General features: G+C 41.9%; 1 protein-coding gene across 4 annotated transcripts in view; it reads left to right on the plus strand.

Annotated features, from left to right (window-relative positions):
• LOC124781209 (scoloptoxin SSD14) overlaps positions 1 to 14,375 on the plus strand; it is a 534,282-nt gene that overhangs the window by 489,885 nt on the left and 30,022 nt on the right. For all 4 annotated transcript variants that reach the window (XM_047253842.1, XM_047253841.1, XM_047253843.1 and 1 more), the window contains 2 exons: positions 8,445 to 8,637; positions 9,027 to 9,227. In XM_047253842.1, coding sequence (XP_047109798.1) covers positions 8,445 to 8,637; positions 9,027 to 9,227 — 394 coding nt within the window. The remainder of the gene's footprint in view (positions 1 to 8,444; positions 8,638 to 9,026; positions 9,228 to 14,375) is intronic.

The raw sequence follows: 14,375 nt of genomic DNA on the forward strand, positions 1-14,375 counted from the left end.
GGTCCCGGTGATACACAGTGGCTGCAAAATGAGCAGCATAGTTGTTCATAATAACACCATAGAAGTGAAGAGCTGTTGGTTGGACATATTGTGATGGAAGAATGAGTGATGAGCAGCAGCGTTGTGGTAGTTTTCGCAGTGGCTGACAGTTAATAAAGGCTTAAAGAAAATATCTCTCAGTAATAGTAGTAGTAGTTTCCCAACAGCTTTGCCTTGTTAAGACAGCACTATCACATGTCACTTAGTGTTATACATTTAGCAACAAGCTTTATTTTGGAACTGAATATTTCATCGGATGACTATATGTTCACCACTAGTTAAAAAAGAATTTATACCTGCCTGCACCTTCTATTTGTGCAGTTGTAAAAATCGTTTTCACATATACTGAGCTCACATAAAATGATGTAATTCCTTATATTGACAAAAATAAGATTATATTGGCTAAAAATGACAGAATTAGGGATTCATTGGTAGTAAGGCTACAGCAGTTTATCTTTTGTTGAATCCTCAACAGAAGCAGCAGCAATTAAAAAAAGAAGAGTAATGGTAAACTAAAAAAGATGTAAAATAACAATTTAAAATATAAGTGAAATAAACAACTAGACTAATAATGAATGTTTAGATATTTTATTAGGTATATTGCCAGTACTCTGACAGCACATAGTTACAGTTTGTTTTCCAAAAAAATTGTATTTCAGAAACCAGCTTTATTACAAATGGATGCATGTAGCCTGAAAGTTGCTTTAGTTTATGTTGTAACAAAGTTTCATCAAGATTGACAATTGTGAACGTTTCTTCGTTGATGTGCCCCAGGGAACTGAGTTGTTCTTACTGTATGTAAATGGCCTGGCAGACAATTTTAATAGTAACTTAAGACTTTCTACGGATTATGCTGGTATATATAATGAAGAACAGTCTGAGAAAAGCTATGCAAATAGTCAGTCAGATCTTGACAAGATTTCAGCAGTGTGAAGATTAAAACAACTTCATTTAAATGTTCAGAAATGTAAAGTTGTACAGTTCAGATAATGGAAAATGTCATATTGTATAATAGCAACATCAGTGGGTCATAATCTGATTCTATGAACTTTTAAAATACATAGGTTTACTGATGTACAGAGAGATGAAATGGAATAATTTCTTAGGATCAGTCATAGATAAAGCACGTCATAGACTTTGGTTAAATGGTAGGACCCTGGTGAAACACACTTGAGACTACAAATGAGATTGCTTACAAAACACTTACCTCATTCTGTGATATTAGTGAAGTGCACAGGACCCCCTCCTATGTAGGATTGCAGATATGGAATCTACACACAGCAGAGGACAAATTGTCAGAGCTTTGTTTGTCCAGTGGGAGAGTGTCACTGAAATTCTGAAAAACCTGAAATGTTTGACAGACACAGACTATCCTGCAAAAGTCTACTTTCAAGAAGCAGCGGTGGAGAGCTAGCAGTAAAGAAAAGCACATTGACTCATTGAGCGAGGGGTGTGTGTGTGTGTGTGTGTGTGTGTGTGTGTGTGTGTGTAACCATTGCAAAAAGGTCACACAAACCTGTCAGGTCTCACATGTGCCGGTTGGCTACACACACATCTGCAACTCCTGCAACGTTGAAATGTGCACATAGTCTCATTCAAGGTGATTGATGGATCTCTATCAAACACCTTGCTGCACAGTTGGATGTCTCTGTTGGTAGTGCTGACACAGTTGTCCACCAGTTGTGGTAGGCCTACTCAAATGTGTGTGCCCACTGGTTTCTCACCGCCTAATGGAAGACCATAAAGAGCAATGAAGGACCATATATGTGGAAGCAGTATGTGGGTGATTGGCAGGTTATTGATGCAGCAAGACAGTGGCCCCCAGCGTTGACCATCAAAGTGGTGCAATGCAGGCATACAGGCCCTTCCAATAAGGTGGCGTAAGGCTGTCACAATGAACATGGATTATGTTGAAAAGTAGTGTTTTGTAGCCAAAAGAATGGGGAATAATATGGTGTATTAGAATCATGAATAAAAGCATCCTGCTTTCAGAACAAAAGTGTGTTGCGTTACTTATTGATTGCCCGTTGTATGTAGACCATACAAGCTCTATGCTTCATGGGTACTATATCCACAGAGATACTGGAAATATTACATACTTCTTGTAGTTTAAAGTTATGTATTGTAAAAGGGGCTTACAATGTGAAGCCCAGGTAACACGAAAAAAAAAAAAAAAAAACAAGCCAACAAATGATCAACATACAATTTAGGTGTACTTGAAGCTGTCTGAGACATCCTTTCATAGTGTTTCCCATAATTAAATGGTCAAGTGTTGCATTGCAGTCATTTTGATTGTGCTCATTCACTAATATGCAATATAGTCATAGATAGATTCAGTGGAGGTGTTTTTTATCTCTCAGTAAAGTACACAATACATGACACGTCAACTAATAGAGCTAACATTGTAGTGGCTATCAAAATTTTCTACAGATTAGCCATTTGTTGTTTTACGCAGTTAGCAACTTTTTTTTGAAATCTGTTTAAATACTTCTTTTGCTTTACATTAGCATTGCACTTTTAAGTAGTAGTTGTTTGCAACGCATTGGTGCAAAAAGTCTCTCTCTGAGAGGCTTTTCTTGTTCATAATTCTTTAATGAACATTTACATTCACCTTAATCTTAAGAACAAACAGGGGGGCTATCTTTGAATATGAATATGAAGATGAAGCTGGATAACAGAAATAAATGATACTGTACAGACTACAGAAATGGCGTTAAGTCAAACCATTGGCTTATTTATATTGCAAGAAGTAAACTTTATTTTAATGACACTTTTTCTTCTGACTGAGCTGTTTGTCATACATTGTGTGCACCAAAAAACTTTACTTGGCAAACTAATTTTACCCTGTTCATGAAATAACTCTTGCACAGATGCAGTCTTACCTTCATAACAGAAAACAGATAATCTCATTACAGAGGACCAGAGTCAGGACCTCTATGGTTGCCAGTATAGGAATGCGGACTGTGGGGATAGGGATCTGTCAGATGTCCGAAGGCACAGGAAGATACTGTTAAATGAATACACGTTTGTTGTTCGTAGATACACAGTTATGTTCTTTAAGGTTGCTGGTAGCCAGGGGAGAGGGGAAGCTCACGCAAGACTGATGTGCATTGACATTTGCGTGCGTCAGCCTCGGCCACCGCAGCAATGGAACTGCACGTGCTGCAGGCAACTACATAACAGGAGGTTGCTCATCAGACACACTGCAGACATTGCCTGTGCAGTCTCGGTAGCGAGCAATGCAGCTAGCAGGTTACCAGAGTGCTCTCATTGATGTTATATACAGCAGTCTGAGAAAGGCACCCAACAGCTCTGTGCAAGCTGACTGTAGTCGTTGGTGTCTGATTGTGGGTGCAGGTAGGGGAATGGCAGCTACTGTGTTCTCCTGGGATGATTATAGCTTGGCAGTTTCCCAGGTACTGTTAGCTAGGCCTCTAGGGGCCCTGATGGTGGGAGGCAAGTAAGTCTTCTCATCAGTGGAGGCAAAGCCAGAGTGGCAGCAGCCCACAGCAGCTAAGTTCTTCAGACCGGACTGGCAGTTGCATTGTAGATTGAAGTCGTCAAGATGGAATGCAGGTGGAGCATGACAGTTCCCATCTTGGGACTGGTTAGCTGCAGATGTAAGAACTGGGCTTTGGAAGTAAATAGTATATGTACCAGTTGGTCTATGCCAGTGATATTATCATGTGGCAAGAATGACTGAATGTGCCCTAGTTTTCTGAATTAGTCAGAACTCTGCACTACGCTTTGGTGTCACAGCTCCTCCTATCAGGCTTTGTTTGTTTATTTCTGCAATATCCTTGTGCTGTAAAGCCGTTCATATGTAGGACTTGCACATTGCTTCACTATGTCTTTTCAACAGAATGACGTTTTGCTCTAATTTCGGTGACATCACTCTGCTGCATCGGCAGCTTAGTCATCCCCATGTTACTTACAATATTAGCGCTTCTTTTTTGTTGTTTTCCAGTCTAGATATTGTGCTGTAGCCAGCATTGTCTTCATCTCTGACACTGTCGCTGGTCAGGGAAAACTTCTTCACATCCCATAATCTTCAAGTAATCAATGTAGACAATGTCCTCTTTGAAGCTAATTGCTGTGCCTTTCAGCATTCATATGATACTTTAAAGTTCTGGGTGGAATTAAATGATGGAAAGAGTAAGGATAACTAACAATGTTATGAAAAGGGTAGTTGCTACTCACCATAACTCTGGTAGCTGAAGTCACACTGCGAGGAGCAGCCCATGGTGGGAGCGGCAACCAGATGGTAGTGGTAAGGAGGAGGCTGGGGTGGGGAGGGGTAGGGATAACAAGGTAACAGTGGGGAATGGTAAAGTGCTGCTTGTGGGAGCAGAGTGAGCGGGGACAAGGTGGAGAGAGGGTAGGCCAGCTAGGTGCAGTTGGGAGGGTAGGGGAGGGGGGCAGCAGAAAAGGAGAGAAGTAAACAGACTTGGTGTATTGGTGGAATAGAGGGCTGTGCAATGCTGGTATGGGAACAGGGAATGGACTAGATGGCTAAGGACAGTGACTAATGAAGATTGAGACCAGGAGGATTATGGGAATGTAGGATATATTACAGGGAGAGTTCTCACATGCACAATTCGAGAAAGCTGATGTTGGTGGGAAGAAACCAGATGGCACAGGCTGTGAAGCAGTCATTGACATGAAGAACTGCCCTCAAATCACTCTGTTATCTTAACAGAATGTATTAACCTCGAACTCTGCCTCACAGTCATTCTTCAAATCCCTCAACATGCAAACTAACCTACATCTGCAGAAAGAACCACAATCCACCACCTAAAAACGGTTCTCAATTTAATAATTCTACCTGCTGACAATGGCTTCACCACTGTTGTTTTGAACCACAAGGATACCTGGCAGAGTGACTCTGCCAGCTGTCAGATTCTTCCGCCTACAAACCCTGCCACAATGGCCCTCATTAGAAATCCAGTAGGATCTCAAGTCTCCTCAAATCCTTAGGACCATCTCAGAACCTCTTCCCTCAGCCCATCCCTCTGCTCACCCCTATCACTTCCCGCACTCCTACCTTGTACATGCTTCCTAAACTCTATAAACCCCACCACCCAGGATGCCCCATTGTGGCTGGTTTCTGTGCCCTCACTGACAGAATTGTCGATTTTGTAGATCAACACCTTCAGCCTCTTACCTGCAACATACCCTCAACAACCATTTCCTCCACCGACTCTCTACAGTTCCTGTTCCTTTACCACACGGTGCTCATCACTATTAGTGCCACCTCTCTTTTACACTAGCATTACTAATGCCTGTGGCCGTAACACTATTGAACACTGCCTTTTACAATCCTCAATGGATTCCAAACCATGTCTTCAGGGGCCCAAAGTGATTTTAAGATTGACACAGTACACGAAAAGTTGTACTCCAGATTTGGTTTTTACAACTTTTTCATCTATATTAAGTATGTACCATAGCTTTATCATTATTTATACAGATGGATCCCAGGAGGGGAATGCTCTGTTGTTCTGCAGTTTTCCCTGATACGGTTTTTAAAGTGTGTCTTTCAGAACAATTTACAAATTATGATGTGGAGTTATATGGCATTCTGATGGCACTGGAGAAGATTCACAGAGATCCCTGTAAGAGTTTTCTTGTCTGTTCTGACTCTCTTGGTGCGCTGCAGGCACTTCACCAAATGTATCCGGTAGACCCACTGATTCAGCTCATCCGTGACTCCTTACAGCGGCTCCAACACCATGGCAAGGTGGTGATCTTTTGCTGGGTACCTGGCCACATTCCAATACCTGGCCACATTGGAATACAGGGTAACAACATGGCTGATAAAGCTGCCAAGGAAGCATGTTGGGATGGTGCTGTCTATCAATGTCCCTTCCTGTTGCATGCTATTATCTCATTTTCTGACAGATGCATCATGCGTCAGTAGGGGACTGAATGGTTGCTCAAATCGACCACAAAGGCTTGGTGGACTTCTAATGTCAGCCTTGCCGCTGGAAGGAGGTTTTGCTTATTGGACTGCGCATCGGGCATAGCCCTTTCACACATGGCTTCCTCCTCCGGCGGGAGGATCCACCATTATGTGAAGTTTGTAGAGTGCCACTTTCAGTTCAGCATATTGTGGCTACATGTGTTCCAGTTATTGATATTAGGGCAGCCCTCAGTCTCACTGGAGATCTGCCCACCATCCTTGCAGATACAGATTCCAGTGTTAAAAGAGTGGTGAAATTTTGTGCACTGTCAGGCCTCGTCCCTAAACTGGTGGGGAAGGGCGGCAGACTTTCATACTCTAAACTGCGCTGCATGTGGGGACAGCCTTCATCCCCACCCATGAGATTTGCATGTTGACTTTTCGTCAGGGCGCTGATGAGCATAATGTCGAGTGACCCTCAACCCTAATAATGATGATGATAACCAAAAACCACCACCTTCACAATTGCTTCTCTGAAGGCAGTACCTACAAATGAATCCAGGATACGGCTGTGGGCATCTGCATGGTGCCAACCTGTTCATGGCCCATGTAGAAGAATCCTTACTGAACACCCAGAATCCCAAACCCCTCACCTGGTTCAGATTCATCGATGACATCTTTGCAATTTGGACCGAAGGTGAGGACACTCTATCCACATTCCTCTAGAATCCCAACATTTTCTCTTCCCATTCGCTTCCCCTGGTCCTACTGAACACAATAATCCACCTTCCCCAATGTTGATCTCCACCTCAAAGATGGCTACATCAGTACCCCTGTCCATTTTAAACTTACCAACCACCAGCAATACCTCCACTTAGACAGCTGCCACCCATTTGTACCAGGAAGTCCCATACAGCCTAGCCTCCCATGGCCGTTGCATCTGTCTTGATGAGCAGTCCCTCTCAGAACATACGGAGGGTCTTGCTGAGGCCTTCACTGTCTGTAATTACCCTTCTAACCTTATACAAAAACAGATCTCCCAAATCTTACCTTTCCAATCACCCACTGCCTCCCAAAGTCGCACCATCTGGCCAAAGAGGAGCATTCCCGTTGAGGCTCAGTACCACCCAGGGCTGGAGCAACTGAATTACATTCTCAGTCAGGGTTTCAAATTCCTCTTGTCATGCTGTGAAATGAAAAATCTCCGACATTCTATCGTTCCCACCCCTCCCACAGTGGAATTTGGCCACCCACCAACACTATACATATCCTCGTCCACCCCTACACAACTGTTACCCCTTTGTAGCTTGTATCCCTGTAATACATCTAAATGCAAGACCTGCCCATACATCCTCCCACCCACCCTACCCTCTCTCCACCTCGTCGCTGCTTGCCACCCGCAAGCAGCACTCTACTGTCCCCCACCGCTACCTCTGCTCCTCCCCACCCCAGCCTTCTCCTTACCCTCACCACCTGGTTGCCTCTCCCATCATGTGCCGACAAAGACCTCATTGGCGGAAAGCTCACTTTCCAACAGTCTTAATGTTGTTCCTAAGTGCGACTTAGTATCTCCACTATATGGTGAGTAGAAACTATCCATTTCATAATATTGTTACATTCCATCCTGAAGATAACCGGACTTGGCTTGAGAAAGTGACAAGAGGAGTAGATAAAGAGGTGTACAACGAAACACGGAATGATGGGAGAGAATGACGACAGTTAGGGAGGTGGAGATGGCAAGGAACGTAGGAATGGGGCACTCCTCAGCTTGTCCTAATGCAGGCAAGGGAAGTCCTGTTTGGTATCCTATGAAATAGGTGACGTGGATGAGTAAGTAGGAATGATAGAATGAAGAGGGGCATAGTGGGGGGGGGGGGAGGATAGATTGATCACACTACAGTGAATCAGGGAGGCATGGGGATGCAGGGATGGTGTTGGATGTAGGACAGGATTTAATTTCAGATCGAGGCCATGGGGATTCTGGGATTAAATGATGTGTTGTAAGGGCAATTCTCATTTATGCAGTTGAGGGGAAGTGATACTAGCTGGCAAGGTCTAGATAGCACGGGTTGTGAAGTAACCTTTGAAGTTGAGCATGTATTGCGCTATCATTGAGTGTAACTTTGCTTTGCACGGGATTGTTAGTCTCTTAGGCTTTAGAAAGGATGTTGTCCAAAAACTTTGTGCATGCCAACCATTCAGCACAACACAATCATTTATCAAAACTTTAATTTAATAAAAATTAGTGTCTCCTACATTTAATTAGAAAAACTATTGACACAAATAGTCAGTTTTATAGTGGAGGTGATCTTGTGGTTCCCACATTTCGGTTTGCAGTGTTTTATATATTTTTTTGTGTTCATCCCTCCTTTCCTTCCCTTATCCTCCGTCACCCTCCTCTCTACCTTCCTCAACATCCCTTACCCCCCTTTTCACAGTTATTTTGTTACTCCTTTATTTTGGTAATGGAAAATTAGGAATACAAACACATTTTTTCCCTACAAAGGTGCACTAGCAGTTGGTGTTCCTGGAGAGCTGAAAGGGTATTGGGAGGCATACAAAAGATATGGTAAACTACCTTGGTCTGATCTGGTGGCACCAGCCATAGCAGTTTGTGAAAGTGGATACAATATGACAAGGCATCAAGCTGATTCTCTCATTTTCAATGCTGCAGCTGTTAAATCAGATCCAACATTAAGGTGAGTTCATAAATTGAAGTTACTATAAAAAAAGCTTTTTATTGTTCTGTGGATATATTGACTACCTCTCTCTTTTTTTCCATGTGTGTACATGTTTTCCTACATAATGCTGAAAAATACATCAGTCATATGAGTTACCCCCAACCTCATGGTTCAGCAATTAGCCATATCTCGTGGCCTGAAAATAGAGAATATTTTATTGGCTACCATTTATGAGATGTATTCCACAACATTGACTGAATGACAGCTTGACTTGATTCTGTTTTTAATTTAGTCTGTCTCTGTGATCACACACATAACTGTTTTTTGTACTTGGTTTTATTCTGAGACATACTATTTTGGGAGAACAAGGAATCAGAAAGTAATCCATATGTCTCTTACTTTCTCAGTGAAATATTTATTGATCCAGCAACTGGGAAGTTCTATTCAGAAGGTACTCTCATAAAGCATAATAAGCTCTGTGAAACACTAAAAGTGATCTCAAAAGAGGGTGGAGATGCGCTGTATACAGGCAGCTTAGCCGAGAAGTTAGCTGCAGATATACAAGCCAGGGGTGGAATCATAACTGTTGATGACCTCAAGAACTACAGGCAAGTATTAAAAAAATTCCTCTTTATTTATCATTGTTAGACATGGAAAACAGTGTCACTTCCAAATTCTCATTTTTTCTGTTTGTAATATAATCTGTAATCATAACTGGTACCAGACAGACTTTACTAAATGCTTGTGTAAAATCTACTAATAATAGACTGTTCAAATTATTAGAGGAACATGTGTATCAACATCTGGTATCTATTTAGATACAAGCAGTACCTGTGATCTTATTTGCGTGGCTTGAAAACTTCACTTTTAACCTGGGCAACAATTAAAATCGTTAAACATCTACTGGCTGTGCTGTGCTATGCATTACGTTGTCAGGTGACCACTCAGAAGGAAGTGAGTACTGATGTCCCAGTATTTTCTAGTGAGGTACACAGATGGCAGTTGTCTTTTGTGGATGATGATTTCAACTCGGCACATACACAGAGACATGTTAACGCAGTGCAAGTCGTGTGCGACAGGGGTCTGTTTGATCCAACAAAAATGGACCTTCAGCTGTGTTGCTGCAGATGCCAATGTGTTATCCATAGGGAATGGACATGGTACAGGGAGATATCAATAAACTAGGTGAGATGGACAATGTCACTGACGCGTTAAAACCCTAACTTGAAGACCGAGATCAGGCTGTCTTTGCATTGCCACGTTGTTGAGATACTGCCAGAGCACTGAAAGATGACCTTAGAAGAGCCACTGGAGCCAATGTGTCCAGTCAGACTGTAATGAATGGTTATGAGAAAGGATCTTCTGACCCAGACATCCTGTTTGAGTCTCTCATTTGACAAAAATAACAACTTGCAGCTCGCTTTCAGTTCTGACATTCTCATGTCAACTGACAATTTTGTCACTGATGGAACATGTTATTCACAAACAAGTCCATATATTCTCTGGTGCAACTTGCTGGCCAAGTTCATGTGTGAAGGCCCATGGTGAGCCATAACTGACAAATGTTGACCACAAAATTGACAGATTCGGTCAAGGTTCTGTGGTGCTGTAGGGAGACTTCAGCATTGACAGCCATATTGATCTTGTTGTTGTCTTCCATGTTCATCTTATCAGGCAGTACATAGAACAGATCCTGTTGGACCATATGGCGACTGCTGCCTAAGGTGGTGGCTCTGAATTCCTTCTAATGCTAGGGCCTATGTGGCGGGTGTCGGCAAGGATGAAGTACTGGAATGGGTGATAGATACCACACTGAAGTAATGGGATGGGTGGTGGTGAGTCCTGTCCTAATCGCCATGATGCACGTGTTGGACTTCATTGACAGACCCGTTCGTGATCATCCTATTCCACTACAGACTCTCAAAGAATCCTCATGGCCTTCCCTTGAAGAATGTGAATGGATACCACAGGGTGATCTCCATAGATGTATTCAGAGCATACCATGTAGCTGTTGGGCAATGATAAATACTCAGAGGGCATACACATTACTGCAGTTATCAAAGGCTGATGAAAATCACCTAGGGTTGCAGAATGAATGAGTGAGTCCATATTGTTTTCAACACCTGTCTTTTTTATGTTAATGATTGAGGATGTAATGATGTTTTATTGTGTACTTAATTTGTGAAAGAGTTGGGGTGTGGAATGTCACAAGCTTGAATGTGGCAGAGAAGGTAGAAAATTTGACAACGAAAATGCAAAGGCTCAATCTAGATATAGTAGGGGTCAGTGAAGTGAAGTGAAATGGAAAGAAGATGAGAATCTCTGGTCAGATGAGTATAGGGTAATATCAACAGCAGCAGACAATGGTATAACGGGAGTAGGATCCGTTATGAATTGGAAGGTAGGGCAGACCATATGTTACTGTGAACAGTTCAGTGATAGGGTTTTCTTATCAGAATCTACAGCAAATGAACACCGACAATGATAGTTCAGCTATACATGCCTACTTCGCAAGCTGAAGATGAATATAGAGAGAGCCTATGAGGATATTGAAAGGGTAATACAGTATGTAAAAGGAGATGAAAATCTAATAGTCCTGGGGGACTGGAAAGCAGTTGTAGAGGAAGGGGTAGAAGAAAAGGTTACAGGAGAATATGGGTTTGGGACAAGGAATGAGAGAGGAGAAAGACTAATTGAGTTCTGTAATAAATTTCAGCTAGTAATAGCGAATATTCTGTTCAAGAATCACAAGTAGAGGTGGTATACTTTGAAAAGGCCGGCTGATATGGGAAGACGTCAGTTAGATTACATCATGATCAGACAGAAATTCTGAAATCAGATACTGGGTTGTAAGGTGTACTCAGGAGCAGATATATACTCAGATCACAGTATAGTAGTGATGAAGAGTAGGCTGAAGTTTAAGACATTAGTCAGAGAGAATCCATAAGCAAAGAAGTAGGATACGGAAGTACTAAGGCTATGCTTGAAGTTCTCTAAGGCTATAGATATAGCAATAAGGAATAGCTCAGTAGGCTGTACAGTTGAAGATATATGGTGCAGTGTTACGTGGCTTTGTGCTTAATTACAGACTTTCTGTTTTATCAGTTAATTTGTTTTCACCACGTAATGCCCGCTGTTTACGTCCTCCTTTGTTGCTGAGCGATGTATCACTTTTCGTTCTGTCGCCACAACTCTTCCTTTCCTATACCTTTACTACTTTTTATCTATATAAATGATGAACTATTGGTTTTGCCGTTTAACAACTTTTTAATAACTGTGGAAGTATTACAGGCATCGGGTCCCACCTAATGTGTCACCCACCTACAAGTTTTACATGAACCTTTCAAGACTCGATCGATCTGTTTACAAAGAGAGCAGAATATCTCTTCCTTTGACCTTGTCCAACAACGACCTAGGAAGCTTGACACCCTCGTGGCCCAGGCTCTTCCATGGCTCGCGGTAGTTTGCAGCATTCGTTTTATTACTTGCCCACTTGCCGCTACATCGAACTTTCATGGTGATCGTTGGGCAACGTCTTCCACATTATCTGCAACATAAATAAACTTTCTTCCTACAGTATTTCTGGAAACCCAAAAACAAAGTTAAAGAACATAACAACAATAACAACTGTTCTTACAATTATTCATATAAGTCTTGGTCACTTTAATGAGGGGTGGCACAGGCCTAAAGCTTGTGACACCACAACGGACATCAATAAAAAGGGCCATCACGGAAGATGGAAAGAAAAACGTAGGTGCAAAGAAGGTAACTGTGAAGAAACCATAAATAATAGAAGGAATACTTCACTCGATCATTGAAAGGAGGAAGTACAAAAATGATCCAGGAAACTCAGAAATGCAGAAATAAGTCACTGAGGAATGAAATAAATAGGAAGTGCAGGGAAGCTAACATGAAATGGATGCATGAAAAATGTGAAGAAATCTAAAAAGAAATAATTGTCGGAAGGACAGACTCAGTATACAGGAAAGTCAATACAACCTTTGGTGACATTAAAAGCAAGGTTGGTAACATTGAGTGCAATGGGAATTCCACTGTTAAATTCAGGAGAGAGCGGATAGGTGGAAAGAATACATTAAAAGCCTCTACGAGGGGGAAGAGTTTCCTGATGTGATAGAAGAAGAAACAGGAGTCGATTTAGAAGAGTTAAGGGATCCAGTATTAGACTCAGAATTTAAAAGAGCTCTGTAGGACTTAAGATCAAATAAGCCAGAAGGGATAGGCAACTTTGCATCAGAATTTCTAAAATCATTGGGGGAAGTGGCAACAAACAGACTGTTCACTTTGGTGTGTAGAATGTAGGAGTCTGGCGATATACCATCTGACTTTTGGAAAAATATCATCTGCACAATTCCGAAGACTGCAGTAGCTGACAAGTGCGAGAATCACACAATCAACTTAACAGCTTTCGCATCCAAGAATAATGTACAGAAGAATGGAAAAAAAATTAAGTACCGGTATATACTAGATGACGATAGGATTTGACGACCTGGAAAAAGTGTAAAATGGTGCAAAACGTTCAAAATTCTGAGAAAAATAGGGGTAAGCTATAGGGAGAGATGAGTAATATACAATATATAAAAGAACGAAGAGGGAATGAAGTGCTCATATTAAAAAGAGTGTAAGACAGGGATGTAATCTTTCGGCCTCCTGTTCGATCTGTACATTGAAGAAGGAATGATGGAAATAAAGGTTCAGGAGTGGAATTAAAAATCAGTGTCAAAGGGTATCTTTGATAAGATTCGCTGTTGACATTGCTATCATGAGTGAAAGTGTATAATAATTACATGATCAGCTGAGTGGAATGAACAATCTAATGAACACAGAATGTGAATTGAGAGTAAATCGAAGAGAGACGAAAGTAATGAGAAGTAGCAGAAATGAGGACAGCAAGAAACTTGACATCAGGATTGATGGTCACAAAGTAGATGGAGTTAAGGAATTCTGCTACCTAGGCACAGTGAAGCGTAGTGCAGGGGTGGCTCAGGTGACTGACAGCATAGGGGAGTTACGTAGGAATTTTACGGAGGAGGACCAGGTAGTGATGGTGGGTGGAGCAGGGATTAGTCTTGATAGGGATGGGGAATATGATGTAGGTGGTGACCTGGTAAAGATAGCTACTCAAACTGGTGGCACTAATGTGCATTTCGTGCAACTGTTTCAGCGTCATGATCGGCCTCATCTTGATGCAGCTGTTAGGTGCTTTATCTGGGGGCCAAAGCAGGCACTGATGGCAGAGGGCATGTGTCACATTGCAGTAGTACCACTTGAGTCTGTCAGTATATCCTGGTTTCACTAGGCAAGGCCTCCACCTCAATAGGTATGGGAAGGGGAGACTGGCAAAGCTTATAGGTGACATTGTAGTGGGTGGTGGTGGTGGATCACACTTGGAAAAATTCCTGTAGTAGTTGGTGTTAGAGCTGCACCTTTTTTAAATTGAAGTCAGCTGATAGAGGGACGTCCTTTAAGCAGGTATGCCTAACTGAAGGCAAACCTTCAGAGGACGACATGTTTCTAAGTAGAGAAGGAATTAGCATATTTCATCAAGATATAAGAGGTATTAGAAAAAAAGTTAGTGGACTGCTTATAGAGGTTGACTCTAAAATTATTGGTATACCGGAGCAGCACTTAAATAATTTGACAGTTCAGAGGCTTCCTTTACCAGGATACAGATTAGCTAGCTGTTTTTGAAGGAGTTCCTTGCGGAGTGGGGGAGTGGCCATGTACATAAAAAAACA

The sequence above is a fragment of the Schistocerca piceifrons genome, chromosome 1 (assembly GCF_021461385.2).
Source record: "Schistocerca piceifrons isolate TAMUIC-IGC-003096 chromosome 1, iqSchPice1.1, whole genome shotgun sequence".
Lineage (NCBI taxonomy): Eukaryota > Metazoa > Arthropoda > Insecta > Orthoptera > Acrididae > Schistocerca > Schistocerca piceifrons.